The sequence below is a fragment of the Anabrus simplex genome, chromosome 1 (genome assembly GCF_040414725.1).
Source record: "Anabrus simplex isolate iqAnaSimp1 chromosome 1, ASM4041472v1, whole genome shotgun sequence".
Lineage (NCBI taxonomy): Eukaryota > Metazoa > Arthropoda > Insecta > Orthoptera > Tettigoniidae > Anabrus > Anabrus simplex.
In genome coordinates this window covers 1,147,476,227-1,147,492,605 of record NC_090265.1, presented here as the reverse complement: position 1 = coordinate 1,147,492,605, position 16,379 = coordinate 1,147,476,227, and the positions used below count along the sequence as shown (strand labels likewise).

Sequence of the window (16,379 nt, the reverse complement as noted above, 5' to 3'; positions counted from 1 at the left end):
GTTAATATAAATTTCAGGCCAATATTGAACATAGCTTTTTTACATGTTGTAGTGTGTATTCGTACACTTTCTTTTCAACCCCTCTGTATTCCACGACTGGACAAGTGAAAAATTAGGCTTATATTTCAGTTTAAATAGGCATAACAGTTATAAAACAATAATTAAATTTGCTGCTGTCTTGGAAATTCATCTCCAGAGCAATTATACAACCTCTTTAGAACCTCAATGTAACTAAAAGATTTCTGTGGATTCAATTGCTGTAGGCCTACTAATATTTAAGTAACAAAAGTGATTTGATTTATGGTTGTGTCTAATTTAATAATGAAGTTATCAGCAACACAAAAGCTGATTGATGAGAAAGATGCAGTGTGCATAGTGGATGTTTCAAGGATCATCAGTAAGTTTTTTTTTTTTTTTTTTAAGCCAAGCCTTTCCTTTTCAAATTGACTGCCAGCATTCAGCTCTGCAATTCACAATGAATGTGTACATCAGATATCAGGTAAATATGACAACTTGACTTGAATTCTTGCATTATTTTACCAACTATTTCAAGGGTGAAGTAGACAAGTATTGTTTTGAGTGTAGAAGGGGAGAGATATCCACTCTGGCTATGTGCCCAAGTTAAAGAGCTATGTTTCAATGTAAATTTTATCAACCCGTTATGAAATCAGGTCATAGCACTGGAAACTGTTCAAGTCAGCTACATAATACTTCCGATATCATAAACGATTAGATTCTACTGATATACTTGTTACTAAGCAATTTATCGATGTATAAATATGAAGATATTTTAAAGTTGTTCTTCTCACCTATTTTGATCATGGAGTTGATTAACATTTACTTAATTTATTTCTGCTCATTAATAGTCACATATCAGCAAGATTTTCATCTCTGAATCAATTATCACAAATACTTTTTGCTATACAACAGTACTTCAAATAAATGTTTTACCCACCGGCACTCCCGCTGATTCGATCTGACCAAACCTCGTTGTCCGCCAGCTTTCAAGGATGAGTAGGCCACCATAGATCTTACCAACAGTTAACTTGCCAGCATTCAGCTCTGTAATTCACAATATACACCACTGCAAGGGCTTTATAGGTAAATTCATTGCATACATATAACTTTGGATCTCCGAGATTACTTTTACACAAATTTTCAATTTCTCAACAGATCTCTGTTGAAAAGCTATTCATAGGCCAAGTTGTTAAATAGTGCTTTGTCCTCTGGGCACTCCAATCCATTTCAACCAAACATAACAACATTAATACTAGTCTTCAAATTATTAGTTAGAATGTCAGTTTTAGAACATCAAACAGAGCTCAAGTCAATGTACATAAATACCGGTATTCATATTATCTACAAAAATAGATTTTGAACCAACATTTCATTTGATAGTAAAAACTTTTCTTGGCTTTACACTATCTGTTACCTTGCTGCCAGACATTAATTTTTTTGCAAAAGTCCTCTCTTCTTCAATAGTTCATATAATACCACTGACAACACAGATCATTCAAACAAACATTCTATACAATTATGTTACTATCTCAGAGGAATAAAGTATCAATCTTAGCTTTTTCAAAGAAAGTCTCACAATAAATGAATGGCAGTTGTAAATCTACATCAGAACTCTAGATAAGTTACTGCAAAATATGAATATGGACCGTACAGCACATACAGTATGCAAAAGTACAAAGAGTACTTAAATGTGGAATTGAAACTACAGCTGACAAAAAATTTAATTTTAAGAACATTTTAAAACCATTCATCATACCATCTTTCCTTGGAATTAGAATATCTAGCATCTTCTTGGCTTGCAGAGGCCAGATATTCTGTATGGTTTCCCGCAGTTCCTCGTCTGCTTGGTCCATCTCATCCGCTAGACCAACAAGAAGTCATGAATCAGTAAAATTGAAAGTAGGCCTAAATAAAATCACAGGCTTAAGTAAAATCATAAGATTAATCACATTATTTAAAAATTAAAAAGAAATGCATTTTGGTATTAAAGATGAAATATCTTTTTGTTTACAATTCTTATTGATGGAAATGAATTGATAACTTACCACTCCTAACTTTAATACTAAGGTTTTCACGAATGAGTGCGAACAGGGTGGTGGTGAAGTTGACTTTGCCATCATCATCCACAGGCATATTCATACGAATCAACTTCTTATAGGCCAGACGATTGGGGCATTTGTTCCCAAACCCCAACGGCGGGTCCATATTTTTCAACATATCGTACATTTCCGTGTAGTGAATTTTACCCCTGTTAGTGCAAAAAATAAATAAAGAAATATAGTACATGAATAAAACTGTTTTATTATGAGTTATTACAAGAGATATAAACAAAAGAGTAAGTCCAAGATAGCTTGTGCTTTCTTCTACTTCAAACATGATGTTACTGCTAGTTTATACATCAAGTTCTAATCAGAAATGAAATGTAAAATTTAAATCACTCTGCTTAGGTACTCACGTAGCATTAGGGTCATACTCGGCCCATATTCGGACATACTCGTCCAGGTGATGTGCGCCCAATATGGACGAATCTCTAGTTAGATAATCAAAGTTGTCCATGATAACAGCCACGAACAGATTTAACATCTGAAATTGAAAACTGTTTTTAAAAATGTGATAACAAACAGATCTCGTGACTGAATTTCTAGTAGATTTATTTATTACTGCAGTATTCATTTATTCTTTGTATTTATATTTCTATACTGATGAATGTGTATATATATCTGTCCCATTTTGCTGTTTGACAAAGGCGGGTCAAATATAAACAGGAATTATTTTTTAAAATTCATTGCATCAACCAAAAAAAGTACACATGAACTTATAGAGATCACTTTTCTACATAGTGTCCTGCCTTCGATACACATTTTCTCCATCTTCTACACTTGCATCATCATTCAACTGCTGTCCTCCTAGGTCTTGTTTGAGTGATCCAAACAAATGGTTGTTACAGGACGATAAATCTGGACTGTACGAAGGGTGTTCCAGAGGTGTCCAGGGAATTTCCTCCAGTCTTTCTGCATTATAGTGCCAGTATGCATCCTTACATCATAATGGAGAAGAATGACGTTTCAGATCGGATGCTGGCGTTGCTTGTTGGGATACACAGCTTTTACTTCATCCTAAAGGTAACAGTAATAGACTGCATTAATTGTCCTTTGTTCATGAAGAAAATCCACCAGCAAAATGCCCTTAGAGTCCCAGAAAATGACTGCAAACACCTTTCCAGCAGATGGGCGTGTTTTGCCTTGACCGGACCTGCTTCGTCTCTTCCCCGACACTCCATTCTTGCTTGTTTTGACTATGGGGTGTAATGATGCACCCAAGTTTCATCACAAGTCACAATACGACACAAGAAATCCTCTCCTTCCTCCTTGTAGCAACGCAGGAGTCTCTGACAAACTTCCTGGCGTAAAGTTTTTTGTTCCTGGTTGAGAAGACGAGGAACCTACCTAGCAGTCAATTTTCTGAAATGGAGTTCATCTCGGATGATGGTTTGAACACTTCCAAAACTTATTCCTACGCCTAAAACAATTTTCAAAAGTTTTATTTGCCGACCTTCACCAATAATATCACGAATGGCAACAATGTTGTCTGTTGTCTGCAGTCTCCTTTCATGAGGTGCATTTTCCACAGCTTCTCTTCCTGCCAAAGATTTTTTTAGCCCACTCATACACTCGAGTCTGCGAAAGTGTTTCTTCCCCAAACTGTGCGTAGAGCTGTCTCAAAATTTTGGAAGGTTTGGTGCCGTCTTTTGCGAGAAATTTGATAATGATACGTTGAGCAGCAGATGTGTGCACCTCTTGCTCACTCGTGGTGTATTGAAGCAGCCCAGCTCTCCACCGGCGTTTACGCGCACAAACCACTTCTCCAAACACCCACACCAATATACTGGCAAAGCTCCACCTCAGAATTATTACTAACATCAGCGGTACATTCAAATTCCCATTTATATTTGATTCGCCTTTGTATTACAAGTTATTACAACAGATATAAACAAAAAGCAAGTTCAAGATAGCTTGTGTTTTCCTCTACTTCAAATATGACATTACTACTAGTTTATATATCAAGATCATTTTTTATGGCCAGATGCCTTTCTTGTTGCCAATCTCAGTTGGGGTGCTAATGATGAAATGAATGATGGTGAATGAAACTGGATAAGGAGGTGGAAGGAATTGGCTGTGGTCTATGAACAGGACTAATAAACCAAAACCAAACTAAACCACATGGCGCAAGAGCCCCGAAGGGCTATGGCATACCAAGCGACCGCTGTTCAGCCCGAAGGCCTGCAGATTATGAGGTGTCATGTGGTCAGCACGACAGATTCTCTCTGCCGTTATTCTTGGCTTTCTAGACTGGGGCTACCATCTCACTGTCAGATAGCTCCTCAATTGTAATCACATAGGCTGAGTGGACCTCGAACTAACCCTCAGATGCAGGTAAAAATCTCTGGCCTGGCTGGGAATCGAACCCAGGGCCTCCGGGTAAGAGGGAGGCACGTCACCACTATACCACGGGGCCGGCTAGGACTAATAATCACAAATAAATTAATTGAAGTAAGAGATACAGGCAGTGCAGGGATCAGCCATTGTGACCTATTTCTTATTCAGTGTCGATAACATAGTATTTAGATTGACACTTTCACGGCCCGTAATTGTAGGAATGATAATAAGTTTTTGGGCTTTTGCCGTGTCAAGAAAACAAGGTGAAATTCTTTACGCTTTGCATCTTCAGAAGAAAATCCCAACTGGTCACAAGGAAGACTTCTCCAATAATGAAGGTTTGAATTTAAGAATGCTTTACCATCTGGTGATGAGGAACATACACATTTGGAAAACACCGAAACAAAATAACAATAGTGAAAGGACAGGGAAGAGAACTACCTACGTAAATCATTTAGTGTCATACTTTCATAATGTGTGTACACTTGTTATGCCTGAACCCCTGATCGACACACACTCATTATCTTCTGTCTTTTCTACACATTTCTTTCCATTCTTCAGCTCTGCCCTGTTCCGTTCTTCTATCCTGTGGATCTTTTGTTGCACTTTATTTTATTTTATTATTTTTATTTCTATTTATTTCTTCTATCACATTCATCCCTGATTCATCTGATAACATTGCTGTTACTTCACAATGCACATATGGTGTAACAGAGCTTATATGGTGTTGTCAGCTCCCACTTGGAATGCTAGAATACAGTGAGCCACCTGGTGACTAATGAGAGTACCACTTACTATAGACCAATGGTAAAGCATTCTTAAATTCAAACCTTCATCATTGGAGAAGTCTCGTGAACAGTCGAGATTTTCTTTTGAAGATGTAGAGCAAAGTTCTCTGTGAAACATAAAGAATTTCACCTTATTTTCTTGACACAGCAAAAGCTTATTATCAAGTCTACAATAACACAGTAATTAGTCACTACATAGCAGTGTACATATGTCCAACTCCTTGGTTGAATGGTCAGCATTGGGGCCTTCGATTCCTGGCGAGGTTGGGGTTATTATTCGCATTTGATCAATTCTTCTGGCTTGGGGATTGAATATTTGTGTTTGTCCCAACACTCTCCTCTTAATATTCAGACAACACACCACACTACCAACCACACAGAAACACACAATAGTGATTACATCCCTCCGCATGGGATTGGTGCCAGGAGGGGCATCAGGCCAAAAACAGGACCAATATACATGTGCCACACTGTTGTAACTGCAAACCCACAGGTGCGGGAAAAGTGGTAGAAGAAGAAGAATAGCAGTGGATATCAATAAGTGTTTTCATACACACCATGAAGAGTGAAAGGTATACAGACAAAGAACATCTAAAAGGTAATACCCACTCTCCTGTCCCAACCACCCCAATCCCAAATATCTTTCCATTCTACACAAAATTTATAAAAATCATTTTATTAAAAACTAGGCCTACCTGTAAACAAACACTGGTATAAACTCAACTCTATTGTGGCTTATTTGAGCTGTTACCAAAACAAAACTAACATAGACTTGGTTTAAAAGGTGAAGTGAACTAAAAACAATAAAGATTATATTTTTTGAATATACAGTAATACTTACCAGAAATGAACAGAAAAATATGAACGAAACAAAATAAGCATAGGCAAGGTTGGAGCCACATTCAGGCCCCTTTTTGCCAGCCAATTCATCACACTGCCGCCCACTGATGCAGGATAACATGATGGACGGCCATGCTTCTCCAGTTGCACACCTGTGAGCATAAAACACACTCTTTATGTATTTTCCATGACAAAACATGAAGTTAGAACTAGGGCTGCAGTTCTATCAATCAATAAGTGTTTTCATACGCACCATGAAGGGTGAAAGGTATACAGACAAAGAACATCTAAAAGGTAATACCCACTCTCCCAGGTAAAAGCTGCAGTTCAGTCATACTCCATTTTATATGACATATGGCCGAACAGTAGAATAAAATTAAATACAATAGAAACTGATCAGAAGAGTTTTGAAAGGAATGTATATCAATACATGATTTAATAAATATTTAGTTAGATTACACTTGTGGTCATAAATTAAAGATAATGCCAAACCTTATAAAAAAAATAATCTAAACTTAGGAGTGCATGTTGCGATTTGAAATCACATCCGGTACTGTATCAAACAACCTGCAGCTGTCTTGGTCAGGTGTTTGGTGGTGCTGTAAGCAGACAAAGATGCAAATCTGCTGTCCTGAGTTTGGTGGCAAGAGGAAGTGTGCAGTTTTTTTCAGATGTTTCAATGGTGATTGTGTTCCCTGCTGGAGGTAGGAGCAGTAGAATACACCCACAGTATTCCCTGCCTGTTGTAAAAGGTGACTAAAGGAGACCCAGGTCTTTCATCTTGGGAGCATGAGGAGGGGACCACAGGTCCCGTAGTTGAGTCTTGCATTATTTCCCTTTACCAATGTCAGGCTTCTAGCCTTTATCTTTCCTACCTGACTTCCCTTGTTCAATTTTTTTTCTTTTCTGATCTCAATGATATTAGATTTGCAAGGCCTAGGGAGTTTTTCATTTATACAGCCTATGTTGCACTTCCTTTCCTTTTGCCAATACCTTCATTTCAATGCGGACTTATGTTCCTTGACAACTGGTACAGGGAAAGAAAAATTTTAAGATGCTTTTAGTGTTTGGGTAAAAATCGTATATCACCGAGAGTATTTTAACTTACGATTATGTTTAATGTTTCAACTGACAAATAAAAGAGGAGGCCACCTGTTGCAAAATAAAAAAATGAAAATCTGAAATGTAGTTTTCATGAAACAGTGCTTAAAAGTAAGGAAAAATTTGCATTAAATATGTGACATCACACACATACTCTGTTATACGATGGCACTGTGTTGACTCGTGCGCTCAGTTGGAGGTTAGATGTCATTATGAATATATTGTGGTCAGTTTTATAGAATAACAAATTTAATAATAGAAAAGAGAGATTGACGTCACATGCATTGGGGGGTAGCTGTTGTTGTGAATACAATTCAGGATCAGGTTGTCTGTGAGAACTTGATACGAGTCATTGCAGTAGAACAACAGAAGGAAGATGAGGAATGGGGAACTGTTGCTGAGAAGTGTGGAAGTAGGAGAAAAGGAAAAGGTAGGAAAGGGAAATGTAGAGTAAAGGATTGGAAAATACAGGTTGAACAGGGTCATGGGAAGAGAGAAAAGGGAGGAGGAAGTAGCTTCTGCAGCTGTCAGGAAATCTAGGGGATCAAATGAGGTAGGTAGGGTAGAGGCTCTGGTCATAGGGGATTCCATTGTTAGACATGTGGGGAAAGTGTGTGGAGGAAAGGGAACCAGGGTATAGTGTTATCCAGGAATTAGGTTGAGACAGATGTTGAAGAAAGTAGATGAGAAGGAGGAGGGAAAGGAGAAGGTGGTAGTGATTCACGTTGGTACCAACAACATAAGGCAAGCAGATATAAGTACCAACATAGTTGGGGATGTGTGGGATCTGGTAAATGCAGCATGGGTGAAATTTAAGGAAGCAGAAATTGATATCAGTGGAATACTGTGTGGGAGGGATACTGACTGGGAGATGATTGGGAATTTGAATGAGACTATGGAGTGGGTATGTGGGGAAACTGGGAGTGAGATTTCTAGATCCTAATGGGTGGGCAGGAGATAGGAATCTGCGCTCAGATGGCCTTCACTTAAACCACAGTGGTACGTATAAATGAACAAATTTGTTTAGGAGGGTTATAGGGAGGTACATTCAGGGAAACGGGGTGGTCTAGGGAGCGATGATAAGGGTACAGGGATCTGGAAGTCAAGTAGGGATGACAAAAGAATGAGTGTTGAACTGTAGATGTATTGTAAACAAAGCAATAGAATTATGTAATTTATAATAGATATATACTTACCAGATGTTGTAATAAGAGTTGAATAATGGCTGAGAAATGATATAATGGATGCAGAAATTTTCTCATGGAACTGGAGTTGGTATCGTAGAGATAGGATAGGAATGGTAGGAGGGGGAGTATTCATTCTGATGAAAGAAGAATTTGTTAGCTACGAAAAAGTTAAAGAATCACACAAAATGGCATTAACACCTTAATTGCCAGCATGCCAAATAGGAAGAAAGCTATTTTTGATACAAAAGGTTGTAACACCTGTTACTGAGTGTCCTGAGTCATGTTAAGGTGGTTCGGTTGTCAAGAATTCTGCGACATGTGCTGCGAGTGTTTATACAGTATATTTGGCCTCCTTCAAGTCAATTGTGGATCATTTAAAATTGTATCAAATTTTATCGTTGAAATTTGTGGGACACTCTGTACCACACGTGTCGATTTTTCTGGGACTTGCACAAGATACAAGCTTCGAGATGTTTCTTAACAAGCGCCCGATTAAACATTTAAATTTGATTGGTTTAAATAAATTGAAAGGTAACTCCTGTGCGGTCAATGGTCATTAATTTTGCTGTGCCATTTCTGGTTACACCAACCAGCATGGGCTACCTTCGGGAAGCACATCACAGGGTGTCAATGTAATTTTGGTTCATCAAACATATATTAAAAAAAAAAAAAAAAAGTGTTAAGTTACTCTTCTTTCGCTTGGCAGTGTAGTTTAAATTATTTTCCCATTCTTATCATTATTTCTAACAGGATATGACTGTAGAGTTTCTGTATGAATGAATATGCATGCATCCTAATTGTGTCAGTATCATCATCATCATCATCATCATCTCCACCTCCCATTATCACTTCCCCCTTTCCAGATAACATCATATGAGGCATCATAGTTCCTCTCCACTTTTTACTGTCTCTTTACCATTCCTCATCCAAAATAAGTTCCAGTACAGGTTTCATTGTATTATACTATTCATCATCAAGTCCTTCTATTGTAATATGGTCTTCCTCACCCTCTCTTCCCTGTCATCTGTCCTCCCAGTACTTGTTTTGGCATCCTTTCTTCATTCGTCCACTTGATATGGCCAAACCATTTCAGTCCGTTTTGCTCCAGTTTTTCATTTACCTTTTGCACTTTTAGTTTTTTTTTTGTATGTCTTGATTTCTCACTGTCTCTCCTGTATGATACTCCTCAAAAGCTTCATCTTAACTGCCTGTACTCTACTCTCATCTCTCTGGGTCATTATCCAGGTTTTGCTGTGTATGTCATTGTCTTCTTCTTCTTCTACTAGCGTTTTCCTGCTGGTGCAGGGTCCGCTGTTCTAATCTTTGCTTGCCATTTTGCACGGTCTAGGGCATCGTGTGGTCTTAAGTTCAGAGATTTAATCAGTATTTACTGTGTCATTCCAGTGCTGCTTTGGATGTCCACGTGGTTCTTGCGCATTAATTTTAAAGGTGTGGGTGAAATTGGCAACTTTTCCAGGTGCAGCACACAGGATGTGACCATACCATGGAAGGGGTTTTTCCCATGCTATCCCAGTGTTCTTTTTGACATGGTGCAGGAGTGTGATGCCTATTGACCAATGGAGCATACGCATTTCCATGATGCATGATTGGCACTCTGTGGCTTTGTCAGCTGGTCGACATTCAACACCATATAAAGCAACAGGATATACTATCATGCAGTATATTTATGACTTCAGATGTATTGGCATCCTTCTGTCACAGAGTAAGCATGTGACTTCCCTCCATCTCATCCATGATGCCTTTATCCTACTCGTATTTCATCACCTATCCCACCATCTGTCTGCAGGTGGGATCCTAGATACCTGAAGCTTATGGTCTTTGTTAAAGATCTCTCCACCAACTTGAACTGAGCCATTGTTTAGGATGCTTTCAAGGTATTTGGTCTTCTTTTTGTTAAGTCTAAGATCATACTGTGAGAGACAGCTGTTCCAAACTTCAACTTGATGCTGCAAACCACTTCAGGTTGTATCAGCAAATGTAATATCATATGCATATAAGAGTGTCCAAAGGGACACTCCTATGCAGGTCCCATGTGATTGTGTCCATGACCAGGACAAGGAGCAACGGGGACAATGCACAGCCTTGGCGTTTACCACTTTTATTGGAAAGCTCTCCTTGATGCCGACAGTGCAACGTACATGACTTGTGGCGTTCATGTACAGTATAGCATCTTGATCCAATTGATAAGCATTTCTGGTATACCATGGTCACAAAGTGCATACCAGATCACGTGACGTGGAACAGGGTCGAAAGACTTTTCAAGACCATATGCAGTGACTGTTCTCTCGGTGCTTTTCAATGAACATTCTGGCAGTGAAGATGGCATTGGTTGTTCCAGCACTCTTAATGAAGCCACACTGGTTGGTAGTAATGCTGACAATGTCACGCAGTTGCCTATCAAGGATTCTCTTGAAAATCTTCAGTTTGTGTGACAGGAGGCGAATTGGATGGTAATTTGCCACATTTTGCTGGATCACATTTTATTTAAAACTAGCTGACCTGACAGACGTCGTTCTGTCAAAAATAAATGACATTGGAACGAACTCAAATTCAGTCTGTACTGCATGCAAAAATCAGAATAATGCAAATGACTACATCATCAACATCAAATGAGTTAATTTTCTACTGGTACCAAAAGTTAGTAAGTAACTACTGGGAAAACGTGTTTTCATTACCTATAATATTAATATCTTGATTGTGAATAAGGAATTCTCAAAGAGGTCATAGCATATCACTACCCAGAAATAACCCTGATTGACTGTAAAGTAGATGTGAACTGTTCAGCAGGTCTTCAGATGCCTCACAGAGCCATAATTATGCCCTGTTGCAAATCAAGTAATTTGATAAGTTGATGGCGTGAACATATGGCAAAACTTACTCCTCTTTCTTCGTAGGATATAACTATCATAGATCACACTGATTCCAATCAACACTATGAAGATATTTTTCACTGTAAAGCTTTAACTACACGATACTTTTTGTTTGATTACCTGGCGTGTAAACAAACAAAGTTGATGGTTTTCCAACACGGGAACAGGCAATAGACAATTGGCCATGCGAGAAACATGGGTTTTCAAGATTAATGCCGCAAACACTCTATGACTGCCCCTGGGATTTACTTACGGTCATAGCAAAACCAAGCCGCACTGGAAACTGCAGTCGTTTAAATTCAAACGGTATGTCAGCCGGAATCATATGGATGCGTGGTATCAAAACGTCTTCTCCTTTATACTTCCCCATTAGAATGGCTGCTTCGATCACGTTGTTCAGTAATGTTTTCACCGCTACCTGTGTGCCATTACAAAGACGCGGTTGGCTGATATTTCGCAACATTATGACCACTGATCCGACCTTTATTTGAAGAATGTTACAATTTTGGTAAACTGAGTTCATAGATCCAATAGCAACGCATTGGTAGGCACTGTAGTAAACTGAAATGAAATGAAATGTTGTAAGGCTTCTAGTGCCGGGATATCCCAGGACAAGTTCGGCTCGCCAGGTGCAGATATTTCCATTTGATGCCCGTAGGTGATCTGCGTGTCATGATGAGGATGAAATGATGATGAAGACAACACATATACCCAGCCACCGTGCCATAGGAATGAACTAATTAAGGTAAAAATCCCTGACCTGGCCGGGAATCAAACCCGGGACCCTCTGAACCGAAGGCCAGTACGCTGACCGTTCAGCCAAAGAATCGGACACTGTAGTCAACTGAAACATCGTAACTGAAAGCAGCTCGATTCAAACTTGGATGATTATTAGCTGAACGACGCGCTACACGGGTTTGTGATATTCAAATCCTTTCAGTTTCATTTCGCTCTTCACGTTGTTGCGTAGTTCAATTAGACTGAAAATTAGCTTGGCTTGTAGCATTTTGAGTTCTTCGACCGAAGTTGCTCTGCCCGTGTCTTATAGGTGGCATGAGTCTTGAAATGAGTACACTGTTTATGGAAGTACACACAAAATAAACCAATCAACCAAAGAAATCGATGAACTTGTTTGTTGAGAAGCAAAGATATAAAAACCATCAGGGTAGACAAAGGTCTCCAACTATAACAAAACGAGACACTGCATGCGATTGCCTGGAGAGCGTATGTTTGGGAGATCCGCACCGGCAGTCGAGGCAGCCAGACAGCAAGCCAGCAGCCGAGTCACGTGTGAAACCAAAACCCAAGGAGACATTCTTCCTGTTACAAACTGAGAACTAAGCGAGATAAGAACTTGGGGTTTGTTTTAAAAATAACTTCCATATCTGAAGACCATTTGCCTCGCTTTGAATCCCCATGCATATTCAATAGCAAAGAAGTTGGCCAGTGACTGACTTTTTCGTACCTGCACATAAAATTCTCTGAACATGACTGAAAATAAACACAAATAGTACATGTTCTTATCATTTAAATTTAAAAAACAAACTTATCTACGTTGAGCTGAAATGTTCCTTTACCAGCAGTGAAAAAAATTACAAATATAGTAAATATAAAATAGGAATTATGATAAGTTCCATGCAATGAGGATTTTGCATTTGAGGTCATTCCATTATATTAACATTTTTACACTCAATTATTTTGTATTTTTTTTTTTTTTTTTTTTTTGTTAACGGCATCAAATGCGGCTTCAAATTTTGTACATAATCCGATATTCACCTATTTTAACCAATAACACTGAGATTTACGGACATTTGGCAAACGCGCTGAATTAGAGGAGAACAGCGCTAAGTGCAAACGTGGGAGAAGGAAAGAGAGACGAACAGTTTGAATGGAAAAGGAGAAATGGGGCTTTTACATTTTTCCTGGCATTTTTTCCAATTTTTCTCTTCGTAAAAACCTTACTCGGACTTCAACGAATGTTTGAAAAAAAAGAATTAGCCGAATTGGTCCAGCCGTTCCCGAGTTTTGCGCTTAGCATCACATTTAGTGATTCATTTTTATTAAATAGAATAGGCACAGTGATGCTTGTAACCCAATCACTAGGAACAGTCAACTATGACAATGAAACATTGGTCAGCCAGTTGATTGCAGGTTCTTTTAGAAGATCATCTGGTCGTGGCACTTTTTGGTTCTTCATACTCCTGATGGTGCTGGCAACTTCCTCTGATGGGATGTGTAAAATAGGATCTGCTGTTGGATGACTTTCTGGAATAGGAGGATGTGGGAACTCAGTATTGGAAATCTCTTCAAAGTGTTGTTGCCAATGTTTGAGGATGTCCAGTTTGTCCTGTAATTTCTGACCACCTTTGCCTTTATGCACACATAGTGCTCAATATCCTGTGCTGACTTTGTTCTAGCTTTAGTTAGCCAAAAGATAGTTTTCTCTCCTTCCTTCGAGTTCAGTGTTGTATAGAGGTCATTATAGTGACTACGCCTAGCTTGACGAGTATCAAAGTTCTTGGGTCGATACCAGGAGACCTTTGTGTGGTCACAGATTCTGGAGAGCATTGGAGTGTATTAATGGTCTCATTGCGCCTAAAGGTCTAAATAAATTGATGGGTTGTAGAAGGTGATAGAAATTTTGCAGTTCAATGCGGACCATGAGGTTGACATTCAACTGCAACATGTAGAACAGAGCTGGTTGTTTGGCTTAAAAACTACCACCTTCTAGAATCCACCAATTTATTCAGACCTTTATGCACAATGAATCATTCAGCATTCAAGACCTTTAAGCAGAAGCAACTTTTTTAACAGCATTCATTGCACTTACGTGCATTGATAACGTGCTTAGGTACATAGTTCAATTATTTTAAATGTCTTTGTGAATACAACGTTAAGTCGGCTCAATTGGACTTTTTAACAGAATGCAACACTTGTAAAGTACCAGCCTTAGTTCAACTTCTATGCATTAATCTTAATTAGAATTAAGAACCTTTATCCAAAGCAACTTTTAAAGGATTGTATTACATTCTGGAGCCTTGCATAGATGCATGCGTGCTATGTACATAGTTTAAACATTTTTAACATTATTGTCACTACATTAATTCTTGAATCACTTGAGCATTTAACAGAATGCATCGAGTAGCTAGTCTTAATTTTATTCCCAAGAGTTACACACATTTTAATGACACTGTGTCTGTACATTGTTTTAGTTTATTCGATGTAATTGTGTGATTTGTGTTATGGCTGATGATGGCCTACAGTTAGGTTGAAATTAGTCCCAAAAGGAGATGTAATGCAACATATTGCACAACTTTGTATTGAAAAGGTGGACCCATAAATAAAATATTTAACTATCATTGTAATCACAGTTCAATACGGATCAATTATCATGAAATTTATACCTTATGATGAGCATATTATGTAACCATTGACAAGGAACATGGTGATTATGTAGAAAGAAATACATAGAAGGCGGTGTTAGGTCTTTCTTCTACAGTCCATACTGTCACTTTATTACTAACCATTCATCCCTCAAACGATGGAAGCTCCGTAACACTAGAATGAAATTAGGAACAAAAGAACTTCCACACTTTCTCAGGTTAGGATGCATACTGGGAAAGGTACTCAGATGGAAAAGCAAAAAATTTTACAGTAAGGGTAGGGAAGAACATTCATCTCTCCGTGCATCATCCAGCAGATGAATGGTTAGTAATGTAGGGTTAAAAGGCTTTTACTAATTTACTTATACCTGCAGCCCTAGTTATAGATTAAAAGAAAATTGTGAGCTACCATTGTCAGATTCATCAAACTTCAAATCCATTGTTTCTTTTGATAACAGCAGTTTTCACTTTACAAGTTTGCTTTAATCATCAGAATTTAACAATCTATAAGTTAAGAATTCCAGAGAGAACACTGGTAGGTTTATCCTACAATTTACAGCTTAAACAGAAAATCACAAACTCTTATAGCTTACTCCTCAATTCCCAGTTGCAATTCACTGAGATAAGTTTATTTCTGAAGAAAGAAAGGAGAGAAATCAATTCACATAATTTATATATTAAATAAAGATATTTGTATTTGATTTTACACCATTCATGTATATCTGAAGAGAAAACTAAACACATGCACAGAAAGAAGATGTATTTATCATGCACATATCAAAATTCTGGGCACTGAAACTACAAGATTGCATTCATTGCATTGAACTAATCACAAAGCATACTACAAGCAACAGAATAATAAGCTTCTAAAATATGCCCAAAAATAAAAATATATTCTCAAAATGAACACACTATGAAATTCTTGGGAAGATTTTGTTTTGTATATTAACTGCTTCAGAAAAATAAAATATTTCAAGGAAGGGGCAGAAATAACAGTAGCAGAGAGACAGTGCAGTCCGATGCACCTAAGAACAAAGGAAGAGAAGAAAAACAACTACCATAGGTAATTTAGGTGTGAAATCTTTAGAAACTTGTTTTCATATAATAAATTGCATGTTAACAGACTTGTGCTTATTTTCCATACATTTTACTGGCACACTAAATAACCCATGTGGGCCAAAATTCCAGCACCTTTGTGACTCCGAAAAACCATAAAAGTATTTAGAGATATAAATCAAATATTATTATTTACCATAAAATGCATTTTAAAATCATCTGGTGACTGACAAAGTAACAAGAAAAGTTATATTGATTGACCTATGTTACTTTCTCAGTCAGTTTAGTGAATATCCTTTTTATTTCACGAAGGTGAAGTTCACCAAGTGATCACTTCGGTACCATCGACTGAGAAGGTATGGAGCCACGTTCACTTTCCGAACAGTTGCAAGGAATATAGGTATGTATCTGAAAGCTTTTGAGAACATTTCTGAATTTACAGTTTCATGAAAAATCAGGGCAATAGGAGGCCTAACAGTTTTCAAAACCATGTGTCATCTCTTGGTCGAATTTATCCCAAAGGTGCTGGAAGGACAAAGGGAGAAAATGACCCGAATGGGATAATACTCATAGTTGTGATACATATTCGTAGATAATTTTTCAGGGACTGGGCGAGTTGGCCCTATAGTTAGGGGCACACAGCTGTGAGCTTGCATCAGGGAGATAGTGGGTTTGAACC

General features: G+C 38.1%; 1 protein-coding gene across 1 annotated transcript in view; it reads right to left on the bottom strand.

Moving 5' to 3' along the window:
• The window catches only part of cac (cacophony), a 778,098-nt gene that overhangs the window by 110,084 nt on the left and 651,635 nt on the right, over positions 1–16,379 (bottom strand). Inside the window, 5 exon segments of the mRNA XM_068225468.1 lie at positions 956–1,062; positions 1,775–1,879; positions 2,064–2,266; positions 2,474–2,601; positions 6,084–6,234. Coding sequence (XP_068081569.1) covers positions 956–1,062; positions 1,775–1,879; positions 2,064–2,266; positions 2,474–2,601; positions 6,084–6,234 — 694 coding nt within the window.